A 17,268-nucleotide genomic window follows, 5' to 3' on the forward strand; every position below is an offset into this window, starting at 1 on the left:
AACCCTAACCCTAACCCTAACCCTAACCCTAACCCTAACCCTAACCCTAACCCTAACCCTAACCCTAACCGATTTTGCAGACGCATTGAGAACAGAACCTTCAGGGATGAAAAGCTGGCCAGAATCGCAGTATTTTGGTTGACAATCTCAATACTCTCTTTATGCCAAGGTGAGCTGGTAGCCACACTGTAGCCTTGATGCCGCGTAGGGTCACACTTGAAAGCCCTAATGACTCGGCAGCTCCTTAATAATGCAGCCTGGATCTATCAGGCAAACGGAATGAGCAACAGGGGACATAAATGCCAACAGAACTGCCATGCTCACACCCTGCGATCTAGCGCGTATTTTACACGCATGACACGGCTTCCTACGAACATCCTGCGTTCCAGTAACCCGCTGATTCTCAAACAAAGATCGCGAGTGCAGTTGCTACTGCGCTGAGTAAGATGCCTGCGATGGAGAAAGCCATGTCGCGAGATCACAACGACGAGATTAACCAAGGGACCCAACGTGAAGAAACTGATCCAAAACGCGATGCTACCGTTTTCCAAGGCAACGCCCCCGATGACTGGTCGCGACCCATCGCTTTCAGCCGCCCAGGTTACGAATGAGCAGAGAAAAGGTAGAGTAGGAGCGCAGGAGCGGAAGGGCCTTGTCAGTCATTTCGCGCGACGCGTTCTTTGGGTCGTTTCGTTGTAGGTACTCAGCAAGCTATTAGGGTTACCGCAATGAAATTGTGTGCGAGCTTGGGGGTAAACAGTATCTGTTCGTACGTTGTGGACATTCTATCCGCGGTGCGTTATTGGAGAATCGCTAGCAAAGTCTGAAAGTTATCACGAATCAAAAGCAGGGTCACTGATTACATCGTGCTGATTGCTGACCTCCGTCTATGATTCTTTTTATTTTCCATTCGCTTACAGCTGCGTTGAATATCTACCAGGATCAAATTTTGCCCTGTCGACCTCACGCATGCGCTTTCAGGCGACAAGAGACATTCACATGTGACAAGCTGCTGACCCACAGTCCAAGCGTCCGTACGTACTGTTTGGCACACAACTGACATGTCGCATGCCTTCGCGCGTGCGCGGCGGCAAGAGCAGTGGAAGAGAGTAGCTGTTGCATTCTATGCTTTTGGTCTGCATTACATGGACAATGTTGAAAGTTCTTCATGTCATGCGCGCGTGTCGCCTTCAATGATGGTTGCTTTGAGGCTAACATGCCAAGCTTCGCGTGGTTCATGAGGGTGGGCAGGGTCAAGAGCAGACAAGTGTTTCAAGTAACTTTCTGCTTGGATTCGCACCAGCGTGACATCCCCTGCATTATCTGAGTGGGCGCTCCAAAATTCCCTCTTAATTTCCTGACCGTCGATTTGCACTATTAGACCAGACAGAGAGCTGCTTTGGGGATGAGTGATGGCAAGGCCGAGCTCGCCAGCATAGCGCACGTGGAACCCCACGCGTAAGCTGAAGCCCACAAGGTTGTGAGCATCAGGTGCACTAGGGCAATGCATTTTTTCGGGCTGCAGGTGCAGTTTCGAGTCACTTGTCCAAGGAAGAATTGATGTTCCCTTTGCCATTGGGTGGATCTGAAGGCGCTGAGCGTTTCGCAGAAGATTTCCCAGTGTCGTGCCATCAAGCTCGGTGGGGGAAATCCAGTTCAAGCAGGTTATGGTTGCACCTCGGATCGGACGCTGAAGAAGCGACGGCAGGCCACGTGCTGGCGAGCTTGAGATCAACGAGCTGATGATGGCACTGATGACAAGGACCAGGATGACTCGAAGGGCGATCAATGGCCCGTACACGATCATCAGCTCTTGTAACGACGGTTCAACTTTTGAGGGCCCTGCTGCCGTAGGAGGCTCGGCAAGTGGTGGAGTCGACAATGCTGATGACGAGCATGCGAAGCCATCTTCAGCGAGCGCTTCAAGTCCGACATATTTGTCAATTATACCGAAGCATGCGACTTGAACACTTGCACTCGCATCGCTCGGCTGCAGCGGAGCCACAAAGATGCAGTCAGATTGCCCCTCCTCAAGCCGCAAGGCAAGTATAGGTTCAGAGCTGAGCGTCCCATCTGGCATCGCTTGATGGGCATTGGAATTGGGTACGACAACCAAAGCATGCGACGCCTTTGAGAAGATTGCGACGCGCTGCGTGCTGTTCCCCAAAGCTTCAGCGATGTGGCAAATGCGCAGTGTATCTACTGCATGGCCGTGGCGAATATTCCAGAGGCCGATGGTCGCGCCCCTGTTCGATCCATGATGGACCGCCATCTTGAGTGCTGAGCCGACGGGGTTGTGCACCAGACGATCGAACACTGAAGCGGAGATCAAGCGAGTTGGTTGTGATGCTTGCACAATTCTCTGGGCAGCACCGGGTTGATTGCAGGCTGGAGCAAGAAGGGCGTCAGCGGCGTGGCTCGGCTGCTGCTGAATCGACTCGGAGATCCAGAGGCGAGCAGTGGAAAAGGCTCGTAGCGCTGCGTGGCTTTGCGTCCAAACAGATGCGTCGCTGGCGCCAAACATGTCCATGTCCATGCGGATGCTCGGGATGTGGCCAGTGAGCAGCGCGTTGTAGGCATTGTGCAAAATGTGCCAGCGGTGTGCATCGTGCTCATGCGGAAAAAAATCGTCCGTGTTCCTGAAAGAAAACGCTTTATCATTCAATGCCACTATCAATGCGGTATCCACAAGCAATCACTCACCTGACTGTGAAGGACTTGTCTGTGGCTGTGAAAACTCGAAGGCTGTTCGTAAAGCTCGGACTAAGGGACATGCAGTGCAATATGCCTCCCCGCCCAGTCGGAAGCCAAGCGTCTGCCGCTTTCATCATGCCTTCCCAGCTTTGTGCGCCAAGGGCGGCAGCGCTTCTGCCGTTCTGGTGACGCAAAAAGTCCCATTCTGCTTGATTGTCGATCTTGACGAATTCGACGCCGCACGCCACGAGATGCTCGAAAGCATCACTCCAAAATCTTGCCAAAGCATCCGCAGAAGCTGGAACAAGAATTTCGTGTTGCGTCTGAGCAAGTAACGGTCGCCCTCCATGCAGCTCGTGAGAGCAATCACGGAGACGCTCAAGAGTACCATAACGTTCCCACGCAGGACTTGCTGCGCTCAAGCCATCCCAGTATCCTGCCAGCGTCGCCCACACGCCAACATGCTGGACAAAGGGGAACCTAGACTTGATGGCGCGTACGTAACGAGCTAGTGCCGGGCTTGCCGCGGACTCGGGCTCAACATCAACATCGAGTAAGTCGCCCGCTAGGTCAAACGAGTGCAGCATTCCCCTACTGGACCCCTCTTCCAAGGATACCTCGGCCCATCCATCGTCAATCAAGACAGACGTGATTGCGGCATCCCCATAGCGTTCGCTCGCCTGCTGCAGCGCTTTTAGAACTAGTGATAGTTTGGGCCGAACGCCTGGCCCAAGAGCTTCCCAGGTGCAGAAGCCAAGTCCCGTGCTAGGATCGAGCGGATGAGATCTGTTAGCCAGGCTTGAAACACATGTACGGAGCTTTTGAGGCGTCGGGTTGAAGTCATGTTCATTCTTGCCATTCACCCGGAAATTTCCGATTGGGTCGGCTTCGGTGAGCATGGTGTCATCCCCGATGTCGACATCGTCGTACTCGACAACAGTGCCCACACTAGATGTATCTGCATCCGACCCATAACCTGCCGCAGAAACAAAAGATGCCTTCCGATGTGTGTTCGCACCAACGTCCGTATCTTGGATCCCATCGACAATGTGGTCTGGCATGCGGTCAAAAAAGCCAGGAGCGGACGACAGGGCGGAGCCTAGAGTCTGTCGAGCTTTACAAATGGCTGCCTCGATGACGTTGTGCAGCTGTGACTCGGTCCCTGTGGCCACCACAACGTGCGCTCGCTCGGGTGGCGTTTGAAGTGGATCGAAAGCAGAAACCCTAAGGTAGAGAGACTTGGCATCATGCGAGCGTAGGAGCGAAGTCGAGAATGTTGAGGTGGATATGGGAAAGAATACCGCGATGCAGGAGCCCATTTTTAGGAAGCGCAAAACTAGCAAGCTTGCTCCGTACTGGGTGGACATGTCTGCAAAGGACGTCAATGTGCGCGAAGTGAGCCATGCCGTCCTGCAGAAGAGTAAAAACTCCATTAGTACTGCCGTTACCGTCACTTCTGTTGCAGGGCACTCACTTTGTACGTTCGAGGGAGACCCCACCGGTAATAGTTGTGCATGGGGTGCAGACATGATAGTAGCTGTCCTCATCCTCAGTAGAAGCAAGCGCGAACGATAACAGCCTGACTTGAATGGGGTCTTCATTTCCATCATGGTCGGTAGAAATGTTTGCATTCAGCTCCGGTATTGCGGCGTTGTCCTCGTTCGAAAGGCCCAGGACGGAAAATGTGCTGTCAGAGGGGCCATCATCCCGACCAAGTACAGTTACGGTACCGTCGTTTGCGCCGTTGCCGAACCACTCGATTCGGTCATCCGGATGAATGCGGCGGTAGGTGAAATGGTAGTCTCGAATTGAAAGAGAAGATCGAGGTACTTTAAGCGCGCAGACATGAAGCCCTTTGAGAGCTGATGAAGTTGACGGTAGGAAGTCGAAAGCGGTCCAGCCTTCAATAGTGCCGTCATCCGCAACATCGCGTGTTGATATTGCTGGAAGGTCCGTCCATATTTGTAGTGACCCGGGTTTGAGATCCGAAAAAGGTGAACATGAATTATGTTCATGAGCGACAAAGAAAATCTCCAGCGAGTCATCCTTATTGCTCGCCAACGTGCTTTCAGATTTATGGGCACTCGAGACACGGAGGTGATGATGTGAATTGAGTGGCGGGTCGAAAACTGGTCGAGAGTGATCGGACGACATGGCGAGCTAGAAGTGATGCTCTTTTTCACTTTTATCTGCAAGTGGAGAGCGTTGAGCGAATATGGCGAAAGGGCAACCCCGAATGGAGTGCAATTGACCCGTCCTGAAGACGAAGGGGCTCCAGAAGCTCGAACCCCAACTCGACTGACGATTCAGCGTAGCGCGCCGTACTCAAACGCACGATTCAATGGACCTGAGAGCACACTGTGCAGTCTGCTTGCACGAGAATTTTGCAGGTGTCGATGATGAAGCCCTCGACTTTATGCCCCTTCTGGAGACAAGAATAAGGAAGGGAGGGTGGTGGCTTCGTCCGTTGTTGTTGTTGTTGTTGTTGTTTGGTCGGTGGCTTGCGATTCCCGAATGTTTGATTCATTACGACAGTGGGAGACTGCCGCAGTGACAGAAACTGTGGATTGCTGCAAAACGCTACGCAACAACTCAACGTCCAGATTACGTAATTAAACTGGCCATCGATCACCACTTTTCGAGATAGACCCCGTCGTCACGAACTGAACTCTCATCTGGACGCTTCCACCAGCATTCAGCCCATGTCTTAAGCAGCCTCATTTGTACACTTAGTACGCACTCCTCGCTCGCATCTTGCTAAACATGTGATATTTGGAACTCGGTATGGCACCACTCCCCCCCTTTTTGGTGCGTCTGGTTAGCGCTTACCTCACACAGGCGCTCACGCGAAGGGTGAGTATCTCAACATTACCTATGCCACATTTGTCTGTATATCCAGTTCGGAGGATCGCCGTGACTCATTATCATCGTTTTCAGCTGTCACGATCGCCGGTTTTCCTCCACGCTGTGGATCGCTTAATTCACTTTGTTGACCATCTACCCGCTCGAATCGAGGGAAAGGGTGTACCGCCATACCAAGGGCCCCCGATCTTTGACCCCAGGCAGAGGGGCGAATGGGGGGATGCAAGTGAGTGACGGATCGCTGCTCACCCTATCCTATCCCACTGCGAGCTTTAGATTCCTGGCCCTCGGCTCTCACCTGGCTCCCGCAGTACACTTGAGCTGCCACCCTGGCCGACTCGCTTTGCTGTTCTTGCACCGAAGACTCATAAATTGTGTTCACTCTTTTGCATCCAGTCAAGCGGCCCGACGACCCGGGGGAGCCGCACGACTGGAAATCCCCGTGGTCAAGCCTGCCCAAGCAGGCGCCGTCGTCTCAGCCTGCGTCAGTGCATAACGCTCACAAGGTGGCGGCGTCGACAAAAACTCCGCGAATACGGGTCAGGGCTCACACAGCGGCAAAGGATGCCGAAAGTGAACAAGCACAGGATGGAGATTCACAGAGAGAGCGATGGGCTCGGGAGATGAAAGAGCTGCAGGATAAATTGCGTGGCCGTGGCGGGTGACCCTGGCATGCTTGATGTGTGCTGAACCAGATCCCACTCACACTGTATTTGTATGTCCTGTTTTGCATCATGACATCTTTACATTGCTAGATCTTTCTACGGTCGCACTCCTGTGTTGTGGAGAATCGCCTTTGACGTACGTCTGTGTTAATTATGTTGCCTGTTGTAAGGAGTGTCCAATGCTTGCTGTGCTGGGTCCCTTTCGTTTAGGGGTGCTGGATGCGGTTATAGCGCGTGGAAATGCGCGCCGCGCGAATTCGGGGAGCGCGAGAGATTGCGAACGCTCCCGCCAGGCCCCAGAACCACATGGATGTAAGGGTGTGTCACGGACGTTCAAGTTGTGCATTTATGTGTTTTCCTGCCTCACACCCTTCTGGCTTTTGTTTCCGATCCGGTGTTCAAGCAAGTTGAGAAACAAAAGGCTTAGAAGCCTGGCTCAAGTCCGGGGCTTGGTGCTGGCACAAGTTGTGGTAGCCATCGCGGCGTTCGTTGCGATACCGCCAGAAGTGTTCGACTGCACTTGTTGGTCCCATCAGCGTGCCAGTTGCCAAGATGGCGGCCACTTCAGGTATTGCAAATCTGTCTACTCTCACCCAGAGGTGAGTGGCCATTTCTATGTATGATAAACCACTCGTAAGGGTGGAACTTAGCTCGGAAGCTGCCGAGCGAGCCAGTATGAAACTGACATATCCGTGCTGTCCTTTGTGAAGGCTCGAGGCAGCGACATCCCGACTTGAGGACCTCGCGCAAATTCATGGAGACCGTCTACTTGGTGGTGCGCTCTGTGCCCTTGGTGTAGCAGGCACAGCCGTTGCTGGAGGAGTGCCACAGCCTCCTCCCTTTCCTCCCTCCGCGCCCACAGCAGAGGAGCTGCCTCCGGCGGTGGAGGCATGGGATGAACAGATTACCCCGGCGCTCTCTGCGTACACCTCACTCAGCTTCCAGCTTGGAGATCTCATCGCAGACCAGGCAAAAAGCGTACAAGAAGCGTTTGAAGCGCAACGACACATTGTTTTGCTTGCTGCATCATCAGCTAAGCCTGGCAATGGCGGCCTGCAGAGCCCGACCTTTGCCAAGATCGTCGAACCCCTACAAAAAGCGCTGATGGCTGTGACAGAGATTCGCGAAAAGAATAGGGCACAAAAGAAAATATTCAACCACCTCAGTGCCGTCTCTGAAGGTATTCCCGCTGCAGGATGGGTTGCCATTGAGCCCAAACCAGCGCCCTTCGTCGGTGAGATGAAGGACAGCGCACAATTCTACCTCAATCGAGTGATCAATGACTTCAAGAATCAAGACAAAACCCATGTGGAATGGTGCCGCAGCGTTTCAAAACTACTTCAGACGCTGCAAGACTATGTCGAAGATAAGCACACCGTCGGACTAATGTGGAATCCAAAGGTGCGTCAAGCTCCATTGGCACCCAGGGCCTCGCATTGAAACCCTAGCCCCCATTCTCGGTTTGCAGGGAGGAGATGCTGCAAGCTTTGCAGGAAGACCCCCAGGTACGCCTCCCGCCCCTCCAGCTGCGCCACCGGCACCCGCACCGCCGAGCATGTTAGCTGGCGGCGGGATGGAGGCTGTCTTTGGTCAACTGAACCAGGGTGAAGGCATCACCAAGTCCCTGAAGAAGGTTGATCCAAGTCAAATGACCCACAAGAATCCATCACTGCGCACAAAGGATGAGCCGGTAGCTACATCGCCAAAGTCGAGCGGACCGCCAAAGATCCCATCCAAGCCGGAGTCGCTTCGGACAAAAAAGCCTGCGAAGACTCAGCTTGATGGTACCAAGTGGATGATCGAGAACTACGAAGACAATCGGAGCATTGTCATCGAACAGACTGAGATTAGTCATACAGTCAACATCTTCAACTGCAAGAACTCGATTATTCAGATCAAGGGCAAGGTGAATGCGGTCTCCATGGGTGAGTGGCGCGTGACGTAGCCACTAAGTCTAAGAGAAGCCTGAAAAGTCCTGTTCGTTGCGCAGTATCCTGCTCAAAGACATCTGTTCTCGTAGACTCGCTCGTCTCTTCGCTATCGGTCACTTCATCCCCCTCTTTTGTCGTTCAAGTCACTGGCAAGGTTCCAACTGTCCTGATCGACGCTACCGACAGCGGCCTGTTGTACCTGTCCAAGGAGAGTCTCGACGCTGAGATCATCACGGCCAAGTGCTCTGCTATCAACATAAGTGTCCCGCTGCAAGGTGGCGAGGACGGCGAATTTATCGAGCATGCGTTGCCAGAGCAGATGAAGCACACGTTCCAGCAGGACGGCAAATTCAAGACGGAGATCATTGCCCACACCGGCTGAGGCATCTCCGGATGAATGTGGTCCTCTCGGGGACGAGATCGTAATGAGAAAGATGAGCGTGTGAATTGCATGCAAGTGACCTGGCAGTTTGATAACCCTTAGCCTTGTTCGAGTTGCCGTGGCCAGCAGCCAATGGCATTTCTTGTGACAACTGCTTCCTGTAGGAGACGTGGCGGCTCCTCTCAATGTACCAAATGGAGGAGTGCTTGGAGCACTTCGCCTCGCTTTTGAGCTGAAGAACGCGAACCCGACCTGCGAGCCATGAGTAGCCGCCAGCAAAAGCCTTGCGTCGAAGGGATGCTGAAGTTTAGAATGTGGCCGAAACTTGTGATTGTGGGGCCGACGGCACGGCATTTGCTTTAAGAGCTGAGACCAACAACAGAAGATGAGTGCGGCGGCGAACACGCCTGTAGATCTTTTTGCCTTCTCTCGATGGCCGCCGCAGGTTTGGACTGTGTCGGGGTCTGGGAACCATGCCTAGCTTACATGTCGAACAACGCGATGAGGATCAAAGGAGCACTGCCGGGGCTCGCTGCCAAACGTTGAACGTCAGGTATTTCAGCCGATGCTGCCTGCCGCTGGGTATTCGAGGAGCCTAGCATTCGGGACTCTCTCTCTATACGCTTTGCCGCCTAAAGCGCTCACAGAGCGCTCACAGCGACCCTCCTTTTCCCCGTTGGCTCGTTGGCATCTGCATCAGGCGTATTTTCTGAGGACTTTATCAGTGTGGCCCTCGCAAATATGGCAAGCACAGCGAATGAGATGGACGTCGACGTGCGGCCAGGGCGGTGCTTCTTCACGACCTTGCCTCCGGAGGTGATGGACACCGTAGGCTACTATATTGCCATTTCTTCTCCCGGATCTCGATCCGATCCTGTTGGTACTAACGCCCCGCCCGATCACGGAACTCATCGCCACCATTATACAAGGTCGAAGGGCCGCGAAGCCGATAAAGCACGCGACATGCTTGGGTCAGGCCCGCCTGCCTATGCCACACCGCCAGCACAGCTCATCTCACTCTTATTGTCGTGCAAGTATGTCTACAACATGTTGAACGAGACCGCAAGCCCAGGGCTCTATGCACGCATCTTCAAGACCAAATTCGATTATGAAAGCATCGCTAGGCGCTTTGGGCAAGATGCGGTCGACGCAAAAAGCCTTACCATCGAACTCAAGAAGAGGTGCCGGTGCCTCAAACGAATCAAAGCGACCGTCATGGGCAGAAGAATCAGGAGGGCCGGTCTGTCCGACGAGGAATCACAAAAGGAGATGGAGGAGAATCTTTGGCTGGCGTATCTGATGATGCTCGAGAATGGTAAGCTGGTTTCCCTTTGCCTATCCCACGGCGAGTTGCTTATTTGCCACACACCCTACAGATGGCAAGAATCGTTACCAGTTACGATGGGCCTCCATCGACAGATACTTACACATGCACTACGAGCAAGAAATGCTTGGCAGTATCATCAAGCCTGGCTACCCGCCAGACTCAGTCGACCGCGCCCTCTCCCTGCACTTGCACTATCTTGTCTTTGGGGACAAGGAACTCTCGCAAGAGACTCCGCAGGACAGTGAGGAACGGATGTTTGTACTGCGTCCATATGTCTTTGCAGCCCACAAGGTGTGCTGTTTTCTCAAGATGATGTGTCGTCTGGTTGCTTGCTGACAGCTGGCCATTCTCTGACATAGTTCAACCCCTACTTGGCGCCATGGATGGTCTGGGATCTTCCGACTGGCGACAAGGAACTGCCGGTCACACAGCCTGGCATGATCGACGAAAATGGCGAAATGGCGAGCGAAGTACACGATCCTTTCCTGATGGATTACTCGTTTCAAACACGCACTTGCACGATCGAGCATTGCGCGCAGAAGCTCCACCTAGCTGCTCCTGTTCTGGCACACGCTGCTTGCCTGATGTTCTTTCAGCGCGTCGAGCGTGATCCCGCGGCCATGGGCCTTGCTCATTTGCGCGAAGGAGCCGGGGAGGCAGCTAGCATTGCCGAAGCTGCAGCTGCAGCGGCCGCAGGAAACGATCAGGCCGCATCACGCGACAGTGTTGGCGGCTGGGCGCTTGCACAGGTCTTCGAAGGGATGAACTTCACTGCACCCGCGCAGAGTTCTCAAGGACGGCACGACAGGCGCTTTGGTGCTTTCAATAGGCGGAGAGCAAACCTTGCTGAGGCCACCATGCTCCGCTCTATACATCATGACAAGGATTTTGCGCGCCTCATGGCCTGCTGCGACCCAAGGTCGGGCATCGGCTTGAGACCGAGCTTTCACGCAGGTGATTTCGAAGGCGCGTGGGAGGGGAGGTTCAGCTTCTTCGACTTTGACAGTTACCGAGACATGCTCGCGGGCCTGATGAGTAGCCTTTATGAAGGCCCTTTCGGCGAACAGCCGCAGGTATGGAAATTAAAAGAGAGGATGGTGAGACTTGGCGAGCATGATCACAAGGGAGGCGAAGGTAGCATCCTTTCGGCGGGCTACCTCGGCACACGACAAGAAGCAGAAGACGAGCAAGCATATGGCTGCGCTAGCGCCGATGAGAATAGGCCACCAAACGACATTGTTAGACGGAGAGGCCAAAACATCAAACTATTTCAAAGGCCCACAGGGCGAGCGCTAGATGACATGCGCTCGCCATCCGACTCTTCCTGGAGCTGGCAGCGCTCTTCGCGGCATACAAGAGACGACAGCCAGGAATTTCCGTCCTTTGGCGCCGATGAGCTAAGCACTGTGGAAGAGATTGAATACGGCGACGATCCAGACAAATTTGAGCTTCGTTTGTCCGGGTCGGGGCATTCCGCATGGGGGAGATTCAACCTTCAAGGTCGGATCAGGAGCTGGGACGGCATGATGATCATGAAGAAGGAATATACACCCGACGGCCGCGGCCGGTGGCTCTACCGAGGGTACGCGCTTGGAGGCGGCAAGCTTGTTGGACGGTGGCGCGATACGTTTACCCCCGAGAGCATGAGTGGTTACGAAGGGTGAGTGCATTCATCTGCGCGATCTTTGCCGAGGCTTTGTGGGCTGATTTTTGCTGCTCCGCACAGATGTTTCTGCCTGTACAAACGTGAACAGGCTCTCTGACGAACTCGCCCCTGTTTGTTGTATTCTCATACCCAGAGACGAAATATGCACCTGCACAAGCATAATACAAAGTAAACGCAATTAGCAATGTATTGTCAGCTGATTTGATCATGGTACACACGTATGTACGTACCCTATCGCATTGCGCTTGTTGAATGTCGACAAAGTGTGAGCACCGCTGCGGCCGGTGCAAAGCTAAACCCGATGGCGCAATTCGGAAGAATTTTGATTTGCTTCCTCGGACTGCTGCACTGGTGACCCGCCAGCCCCCGGAATGGCTTCCGTTGTCCGGCAAATCTTTTTTATCTTTTCGCCCACTGTGTCGGACAACACATTGCCGCGTTGTTGGTGATAAGAGCCGTTTGGAAAATTGCCTTCTACTTGTTGATATGGTGGCCAAGTTCTTTCGGTACTGCTAACATTCCTCGCCCCTGTCCCTCTACCTACGCTCGTCCATTTACTACTCGTTTTAAAAGGGGCGATCTGAAACGTTCACGAACATGGCACCGGTCGACCTCGACCTCTCGTTCGACGACGTAGAATACGGGGCGGCGCGTTCGCGTTCGCGTTCGAGCTTGAGCGACCGCAGCGGCTACGATACGGCACCTTCAATTCTCTCTCCTTCAGGTAAAGCAGGCATAAGTGAACCGGTACTAGCTGCTGCGGAAGAGAGGCAAGACAAAACAAGAAGTGCAACAGCCGACGCCAGCTCTTCGTCCGATAAGATCGGCACGGACCCGGAGTCGCAGCAGGACGGCGTCGATCTCTCATCCCCATATCTGCCGCACCATCCCGAAAATGAGACCCGCGTTGCAGCTATTGCGGGAGAGCGGAAGGATTATGGGCACCTCGACTTCGAAGGGCTCGACCCAGATTTGGTCAGGACGTTAATCAAAGATGAAGGCGTTAGGCAAGGCTTGAACCAAAGGCATCTCCAGCTTATTGCATTGGCTGGGGCGATCGTAAGTCGGCGAAAGTCATTGTGCAGAGATGGGCTCTAAGCATCATCTTCTCTCCCTTTATTTTTACACACGCCAGGGCACTGGTCTCTTCCTTTCCACCGGCTTTTCTCTACAACAATCTGGCCCCCTCGGTCTGTTGCTCTCTTTCATCCTTGTCGGCACCTTTGTCATCGGTATAGTCCTATGCCTCAGCGAAATGGCCTGCTTGGCGCCTACGTCAGGCTCCTATATCCGCTTCACAAGCATGTTTGCGGACAAGGCACTCGGTTTTGCAACGGGACTATGTTTAGTCTTTGGGTGTGCTATCACGCTTCCCAGTGAGCCCCCTTCACTTTTTTGGTCGAACTGTCACAAGCCATTACCTGACAAAATAACCTTTGTTTCAGCCGAAATCGTTGCATGTGTTGTCCTGGTACAATATTGGACCTACTTTGCGCCAGCGTTGTTTGTCACGGTATTCGCTATTCCCCTCATTTTGACGAATCTGACCTTCGTGCGATGGTACGGGGAACTCGAAGCATTTTTTGCCATGCTCAAAATCCTCCTCGTCGTTATTCTGGTTATCACCGGCATTGTCATCGATGCTGGAGGCGGGCCAAACGGCCAAGTAATAGGTGTGGCTTATTGGCACAACCCGGGACCCTGGCAGAAGTACCTTGTTCAAAGCGGAGCTGGATACTGGTAAGCGATCCTCAATCACGCTTAGTGTCGATCTTTAGTCCACTTACAAGGCTCTTGCCCTGCAGGTATGGCTTTTGGAGCTGCTTAATCAATGCTGCATTTTCCTACGCTGGAGTCGAAAGCGTAGCGATGGCCGCTGCCGAAACCAAATCTCCACGCCAAAACATTCGCAAGGCGGCGAAACGTGTCTTCTTTAGGGTATTCTTCCTTTACATTCTATCTCTGTTCATCGTCACGCTCATTGTTCCGTGCGTCAATTTTGAGGCAAATGCGCGTATATTTTTTCGCTGTTGACCCCATGTGTCCTCTTCATTACAGAAGCGACGACGAACGCCTCAATACTGACAGTGGGACTGCAAGTCAGAGTCCTTTCGTGATTGCCTTTCAGCGGGCTGGCATCAGCGTGTTGCCTTCCTTCACCAGTGAGCTACCTCGCGATCGCTCACTCGCAGGATCTCATCGAATTGCTGATGTAGCTAACCCATCCCTGCTGTACCTCAGACGCCATTGTCCTTACTAGCGCATTCAGCTCTGGCAATCAAGCCGTCCTGTCAGGCTCTCGTGCCTTGCTCGGTCTTTCGCTCGACGGCCTGGTGCCCAAATTTTTCCGACGAACGAATCGATTTGGCACGCCATGGATCGCCGTCTTAACTGTTTGCTCACTCATCCCTCTTGCATACACCGTGGTCAGCAGCGAAGCTACGTCAGTTTTCTTCTATTTGACATATCTCAGCGCAAGTGGCACTCTATGGAGCTGGACTGCGATATCCGTGGCGTATCTGCAAGTTTACTATGGCATGAAGAAGCAAGGCATTTCCAGAGACTGTGAGTCCTTCTGTATAAATCTCATAATACGATGGCAGACTGACGATGTTCACTTTGACATCCAGCCCTCCCTTACAAATCGCCGCTGCAACCATACCTGACCTGGTGGAGCCTTTGTGGCTGTTTATTTATCCTCATCACGTCTGGTTTCAAAAACTTTGTGCAGCCAAGCAAAAATTTCGACGTTCAATCCTTTCTTTCGTCATACCTAACCCTTTTCATCAACCTCAGCCTGTTCATCATCTGGAAAGTGGTCAAGAAAACGCGATGGCTCCGGCTGCAAGATGTGCCGGTCATGCCTTGGCTTATGCAATTCCAACAAAACCCTGAAACACCGCTTAAGCCAGATGGAGGGTGGAGGAGGATTGTCACGATTCTCTGGGCATGATGATTATTACGCGTCCCTTCAAGGTGTGCTACTCTGTCGAAGCTGGTTTGAATATCACTCTGGTCGTGACCATACATCTGAATTTTAACCCAGGCGGTTTTTGTGCTACGATAAATTCGTAGAGAGATAGTTGCGTGTGGCGTGCGTAGAAAGAACACAGCTGTAGTATCGACGCCAGCCTGAGGCGCGTCTGTGACGCAGAACATGTCCAAGCTTACCGCCTGCAATGCTCCTTTAAGTCACAATATCGGTGTGGGGAAACTCAGCAACGAATACAGTCGATCCCGCCGGGCGGCTTATATATCCCACAATCGATATCAAGCCCATCACGCCGGAAGTCATGCTCCGACCTTATAGATGGCTGCCACGCGTTCCTTTTGCTGCGTCACGAATGCCCTTTCCGTATGCAGCCAAATTTAACGATGTGAAGGATGTTGGAGGCGCCACTGCCAGAAGTGGCGCCACCAATTTTTTCCGAGGATGCGCTTAGCGCGCATCCAAACCGTGTGCTGAAAACAAAGCAAACGTGTTGAGGGAAGCATCCTAATGGCAAGCAACCAGGAGACCGCTGCGCAGCAATGCGCGGATGGCCAAGCATGAAGCTTGGAAGCACGATTAGGCTGGGTGAAGCATGCGCCTAGTATGGCGTGTGATTGGAAGGGGGAGGTCTGTGAGAACAGGGACGCATTGTTGAAATGGGCCAATAGAATACAAGCGAGCAAGTGCCAATTCAGTCAAATTACGAAGCAAAAAAACTAAGACTGAATATATCTTGACGATTACATTAAACTCAGGATCGTCATCTTGTTCCACCGTGAATGTTCAGCTTTGTTTCTATCTGTTTCAGTGTTCAGGTGCCCGGGCTGGCTAGCCCCGTTCCTGGATAAGCACTTTTGACGTGTCAAAAAGTGGCTCATCATTGTAATCTCGCTTCCACCTTACCTCGAAAGGAAAAGACACGGCGACGGCGCGACTCGGTGCTACAGTTGAACCCACCTCAGACATGCTATCGGACAGCATCGAACTGGAAACCGGAAAGCTCACATCGGACTATACAAAATATTCCGCAAACTCGCTTGCAGAGCTATCGAGGGGCGAGGAGCTGAGTGGCGAAGCACGGCACGAAATCTCTTTTGGGGACGACGGAGATCGCGATGGAGGAATTTGCTTGAAAGAAAAAGAGCTATAGATGCATTCTAGGAGTAGATGAGGAGATCAAGGCAAAGTTGCTCAAGGAGGAAGCTGTAAGATCATGGCTGAAGAGAGGCAGGGTGTGTGACATTCCGGATACATGCTTCGGCAAACCGAGTCATATTTTCTTATAGCAATGCAGTACCCAAAGTATATTACCAAACGCAAGTCGCAAACCCCGTGACGGCTGACTAAGCTTTTGAGCTTTCCCCCTCTTCACGCAAACCTCAGTGCTTGCTCTTGCTGGAGGTGAACAAGAGCGGTATTCCCACATATGTAGCCGCTGTTGACGGCTACCACCACTCTTTAAACAACACTTGGCACTGGGATTTATCTTGGCAGAGGAAAGGCACTTGGCCGCGCAGGCACCTATTTATTTTTCTCGGCTATGGTGCGGTAGGCACGATCGTTTTATTGATAATGTTCTTCCTGTACGAAGAAGATATTCTGGCGCCAGTAACGTCATCGTGCATCTATCACGCCAGAATGTTCGTCAACGACACGTTTGGATTCAACTTCAGCTAAAATCTAGCGTACGGAAGTGCTATCATTGCGCCATGTCAAGTGTTCAGCTGCTAATCCCCCGTTCAGGTGATATGTGGTTTCCGGTGTACAGGAGATGCATGCAGAGAGTGGACCGGTTCCAAAAGTATTGCAACGACACTATCAGCCCGACGGCCTTTGTGATCATTTTTTCTTTAACCATTGTCGCCTCGAACCTGTTCAGGGAGTGCAACGCCCCGCATCAGCTATGGGTGGGCAATTTTAATCAAATACAACCGCCCTTTCATCTCAGTGATTCGCCCTTACGGAGATCCAAAATACGGGTTTGCCATCTTCAAGGTTACGCTCATCATTGACAGGTCAGCTTTGGTCTCTGTATCAACTTGCGTGCTGGCGCGAACGACGATCGCATCGGGTTTAGACACTGGTAGCATCTTGGAGTATTTACGGCGTATATTACGCCTGGTGCTGTTGAAGTGAGCCCAAAACTGCTCTGAACACTGCTCATTGCCCAAATTGCTGACTCAGGTTCGCTTTCTGGCTCAACTGTCTCCATAGCGCTGGTACGGCTTTTGGTCCACTCTCGTCAGTAGGGCTTTTAGCTTTGCGAGCGTCGAGTCGCTAGCGAGCAAGTTTTGAAGTGGAAGAGGTTGAGCTACCTCAGAAAGAACTTCTCAAAATCTTTAGCCCTCCTCCATCTCATATCTCGTCTTGTGTGTGTTCGGTGGTTGCGGCAGAGACTCAGACTCCCCGTCAAGCTCGCGCCCAAGCGACAACGCGCGCATCGCTATGGTGTGCCTTGGGTAGTCCTTCTGTGCTGTCTGTACATTCCTCCCGCTAAGCTACAAGTGTTTCAAGACTTATAGCGACAGAGGTCTTCGGGTACTTTCAATCGATCCCTGCAGCAAGCATGCTATGGCAATGGATTACCATCTTCTCCAACAATCTGCGGTTCTACCACAGGATGAAGAAACAGGGTATCGAATGTAATGATTAGCCTTTCTTAATACATTCTGTTTGCTATCTCGGCTGTCGAATGCTCTCTCTAGAATAGTGATGCGTTGGAAATTACCACTTCAGGTGGGTACATGTG

At 52.5% G+C, this 17,268-nt stretch overlaps 6 protein-coding genes across 6 annotated transcripts; 5 read left to right on the plus strand and 1 right to left on the minus strand.

Moving 5' to 3' along the window:
* Positions 1–1,108: 1,108 nt before the first annotated feature.
* K437DRAFT_274470 (glycoside hydrolase family 36 protein) lies at positions 1,109–5,117 on the minus strand. The gene is made up of 3 exons (XM_013387399.1): positions 4,169–5,117; positions 2,704–4,104; positions 1,109–2,639 (listed from the first exon to the last, which is right to left on the minus strand). Exons 1-3 carry the CDS (start codon positions 4,846–4,848, stop codon positions 1,172–1,174), a joined length of 3,549 nt encoding a protein of 1,182 aa, XP_013242853.1. The 5' UTR covers positions 4,849–5,117; the 3' UTR covers positions 1,109–1,171.
* A 312-nt stretch (positions 5,118–5,429) lies between these two features.
* On the plus strand, positions 5,430–6,312 carry K437DRAFT_256910 (uncharacterized protein). Its single transcript, XM_013387400.1, has 3 exons — positions 5,430–5,547; positions 5,632–5,782; positions 5,953–6,312. Exons 1-3 carry the CDS (start codon positions 5,479–5,481, stop codon positions 6,219–6,221), a joined length of 489 nt encoding a protein of 162 aa, XP_013242854.1. The 5' UTR covers positions 5,430–5,478; the 3' UTR covers positions 6,222–6,312.
* A 282-nt stretch (positions 6,313–6,594) lies between these two features.
* Positions 6,595–8,631, plus strand: K437DRAFT_256912 (uncharacterized protein). The gene is made up of 4 exons (XM_013387401.1): positions 6,595–6,820; positions 6,932–7,622; positions 7,690–8,146; positions 8,212–8,631. The coding sequence occupies exons 1-4, from the start codon at positions 6,774–6,776 to the stop codon at positions 8,532–8,534; spliced, it is 1,518 nt and encodes a 505-aa protein (XP_013242855.1). The 5' UTR covers positions 6,595–6,773; the 3' UTR covers positions 8,535–8,631.
* A 230-nt stretch (positions 8,632–8,861) lies between these two features.
* K437DRAFT_247637 (uncharacterized protein) lies at positions 8,862–11,738 on the plus strand. Its single transcript, XM_013387402.1, has 4 exons — positions 8,862–9,849; positions 9,911–10,152; positions 10,221–11,521; positions 11,588–11,738. Exons 1-4 carry the CDS (start codon positions 9,276–9,278, stop codon positions 11,622–11,624), a joined length of 2,154 nt encoding a protein of 717 aa, XP_013242856.1. The 5' UTR covers positions 8,862–9,275; the 3' UTR covers positions 11,625–11,738.
* A 250-nt stretch (positions 11,739–11,988) lies between these two features.
* K437DRAFT_130369 (uncharacterized protein) lies at positions 11,989–14,673 on the plus strand. Its single transcript, XM_013387403.1, has 7 exons — positions 11,989–12,586; positions 12,663–12,903; positions 12,973–13,267; positions 13,333–13,515; positions 13,586–13,689; positions 13,769–14,092; positions 14,158–14,673. Exons 1-7 carry the CDS (start codon positions 12,125–12,127, stop codon positions 14,478–14,480), a joined length of 1,932 nt encoding a protein of 643 aa, XP_013242857.1. The 5' UTR covers positions 11,989–12,124; the 3' UTR covers positions 14,481–14,673.
* Positions 14,674–16,086: 1,413 nt separating this feature from the next.
* Positions 16,087–16,661, plus strand: K437DRAFT_130394 (uncharacterized protein). Its single transcript, XM_013387404.1, has one exon. It carries the CDS (start codon positions 16,229–16,231, stop codon positions 16,529–16,531), a length of 303 nt encoding a protein of 100 aa, XP_013242858.1. The 5' UTR covers positions 16,087–16,228; the 3' UTR covers positions 16,532–16,661.
* Positions 16,662–17,268: the final 607 nt, after the last annotated feature.

The sequence above is a fragment of the Tilletiaria anomala genome, assembly GCF_000711695.1.
Source record: "Tilletiaria anomala UBC 951 chromosome Unknown K437scaffold_49, whole genome shotgun sequence".
Classification (NCBI taxonomy): Eukaryota; Fungi; Basidiomycota; class Exobasidiomycetes; order Georgefischeriales; family Tilletiariaceae; genus Tilletiaria; species Tilletiaria anomala.

Excerpts from the sequence above, each read along its gene's own strand:
- K437DRAFT_274470 (XM_013387399.1), bottom strand. The coding sequence starts at position 4,848 with ATGTCGTCCGATCACTCTCGACCAGTTTTCGACCCGCCACTCAATTCA. Across the intron at positions 4,105-4,168 it reads GTCTCCCTCGAACGTACAAA|GACGGCATGGCTCACTTCGC; the intron begins GTGAGTGCCCTG and ends ACTCTTCTGCAG. Across the intron at positions 2,640-2,703 it reads GACAAGTCCTTCACAGTCAG|GAACACGGACGATTTTTTTC; the intron begins GTGAGTGATTGC and ends GTTTTCTTTCAG.
- K437DRAFT_256910 (XM_013387400.1), top strand. The coding sequence starts at position 5,479 with ATGGCACCACTCCCCCCCTTTTTGGTGCGTCTGGTTAGCGCTTACCTC. Across the intron at positions 5,548-5,631 it reads CACAGGCGCTCACGCGAAGG|CTGTCACGATCGCCGGTTTT; the intron begins GTGAGTATCTCA and ends CATCGTTTTCAG. Across the intron at positions 5,783-5,952 it reads GGGCGAATGGGGGGATGCAA|TCAAGCGGCCCGACGACCCG; the intron begins GTGAGTGACGGA and ends TTTTGCATCCAG.
- K437DRAFT_256912 (XM_013387401.1), top strand. The coding sequence starts at position 6,774 with ATGGCGGCCACTTCAGGTATTGCAAATCTGTCTACTCTCACCCAGAG. Across the intron at positions 6,821-6,931 it reads CTGTCTACTCTCACCCAGAG|GCTCGAGGCAGCGACATCCC; the intron begins GTGAGTGGCCAT and ends TCCTTTGTGAAG. Across the intron at positions 7,623-7,689 it reads GACTAATGTGGAATCCAAAG|GGAGGAGATGCTGCAAGCTT; the intron begins GTGCGTCAAGCT and ends CTCGGTTTGCAG.
- K437DRAFT_247637 (XM_013387402.1), top strand. The coding sequence starts at position 9,276 with ATGGCAAGCACAGCGAATGAGATGGACGTCGACGTGCGGCCAGGGCGG. Across the intron at positions 9,850-9,910 it reads TCTGATGATGCTCGAGAATG|ATGGCAAGAATCGTTACCAG; the intron begins GTAAGCTGGTTT and ends CACACCCTACAG. Across the intron at positions 11,522-11,587 it reads AGCATGAGTGGTTACGAAGG|ATGTTTCTGCCTGTACAAAC; the intron begins GTGAGTGCATTC and ends TGCTCCGCACAG.
- K437DRAFT_130369 (XM_013387403.1), top strand. The coding sequence starts at position 12,125 with ATGGCACCGGTCGACCTCGACCTCTCGTTCGACGACGTAGAATACGGG. Across the intron at positions 12,587-12,662 it reads TTGCATTGGCTGGGGCGATC|GGCACTGGTCTCTTCCTTTC; the intron begins GTAAGTCGGCGA and ends TACACACGCCAG. Across the intron at positions 14,093-14,157 it reads GCAAGGCATTTCCAGAGACT|CCCTCCCTTACAAATCGCCG; the intron begins GTGAGTCCTTCT and ends TTTGACATCCAG.
- K437DRAFT_130394 (XM_013387404.1), top strand. The coding sequence starts at position 16,229 with ATGTCAAGTGTTCAGCTGCTAATCCCCCGTTCAGGTGATATGTGGTTT.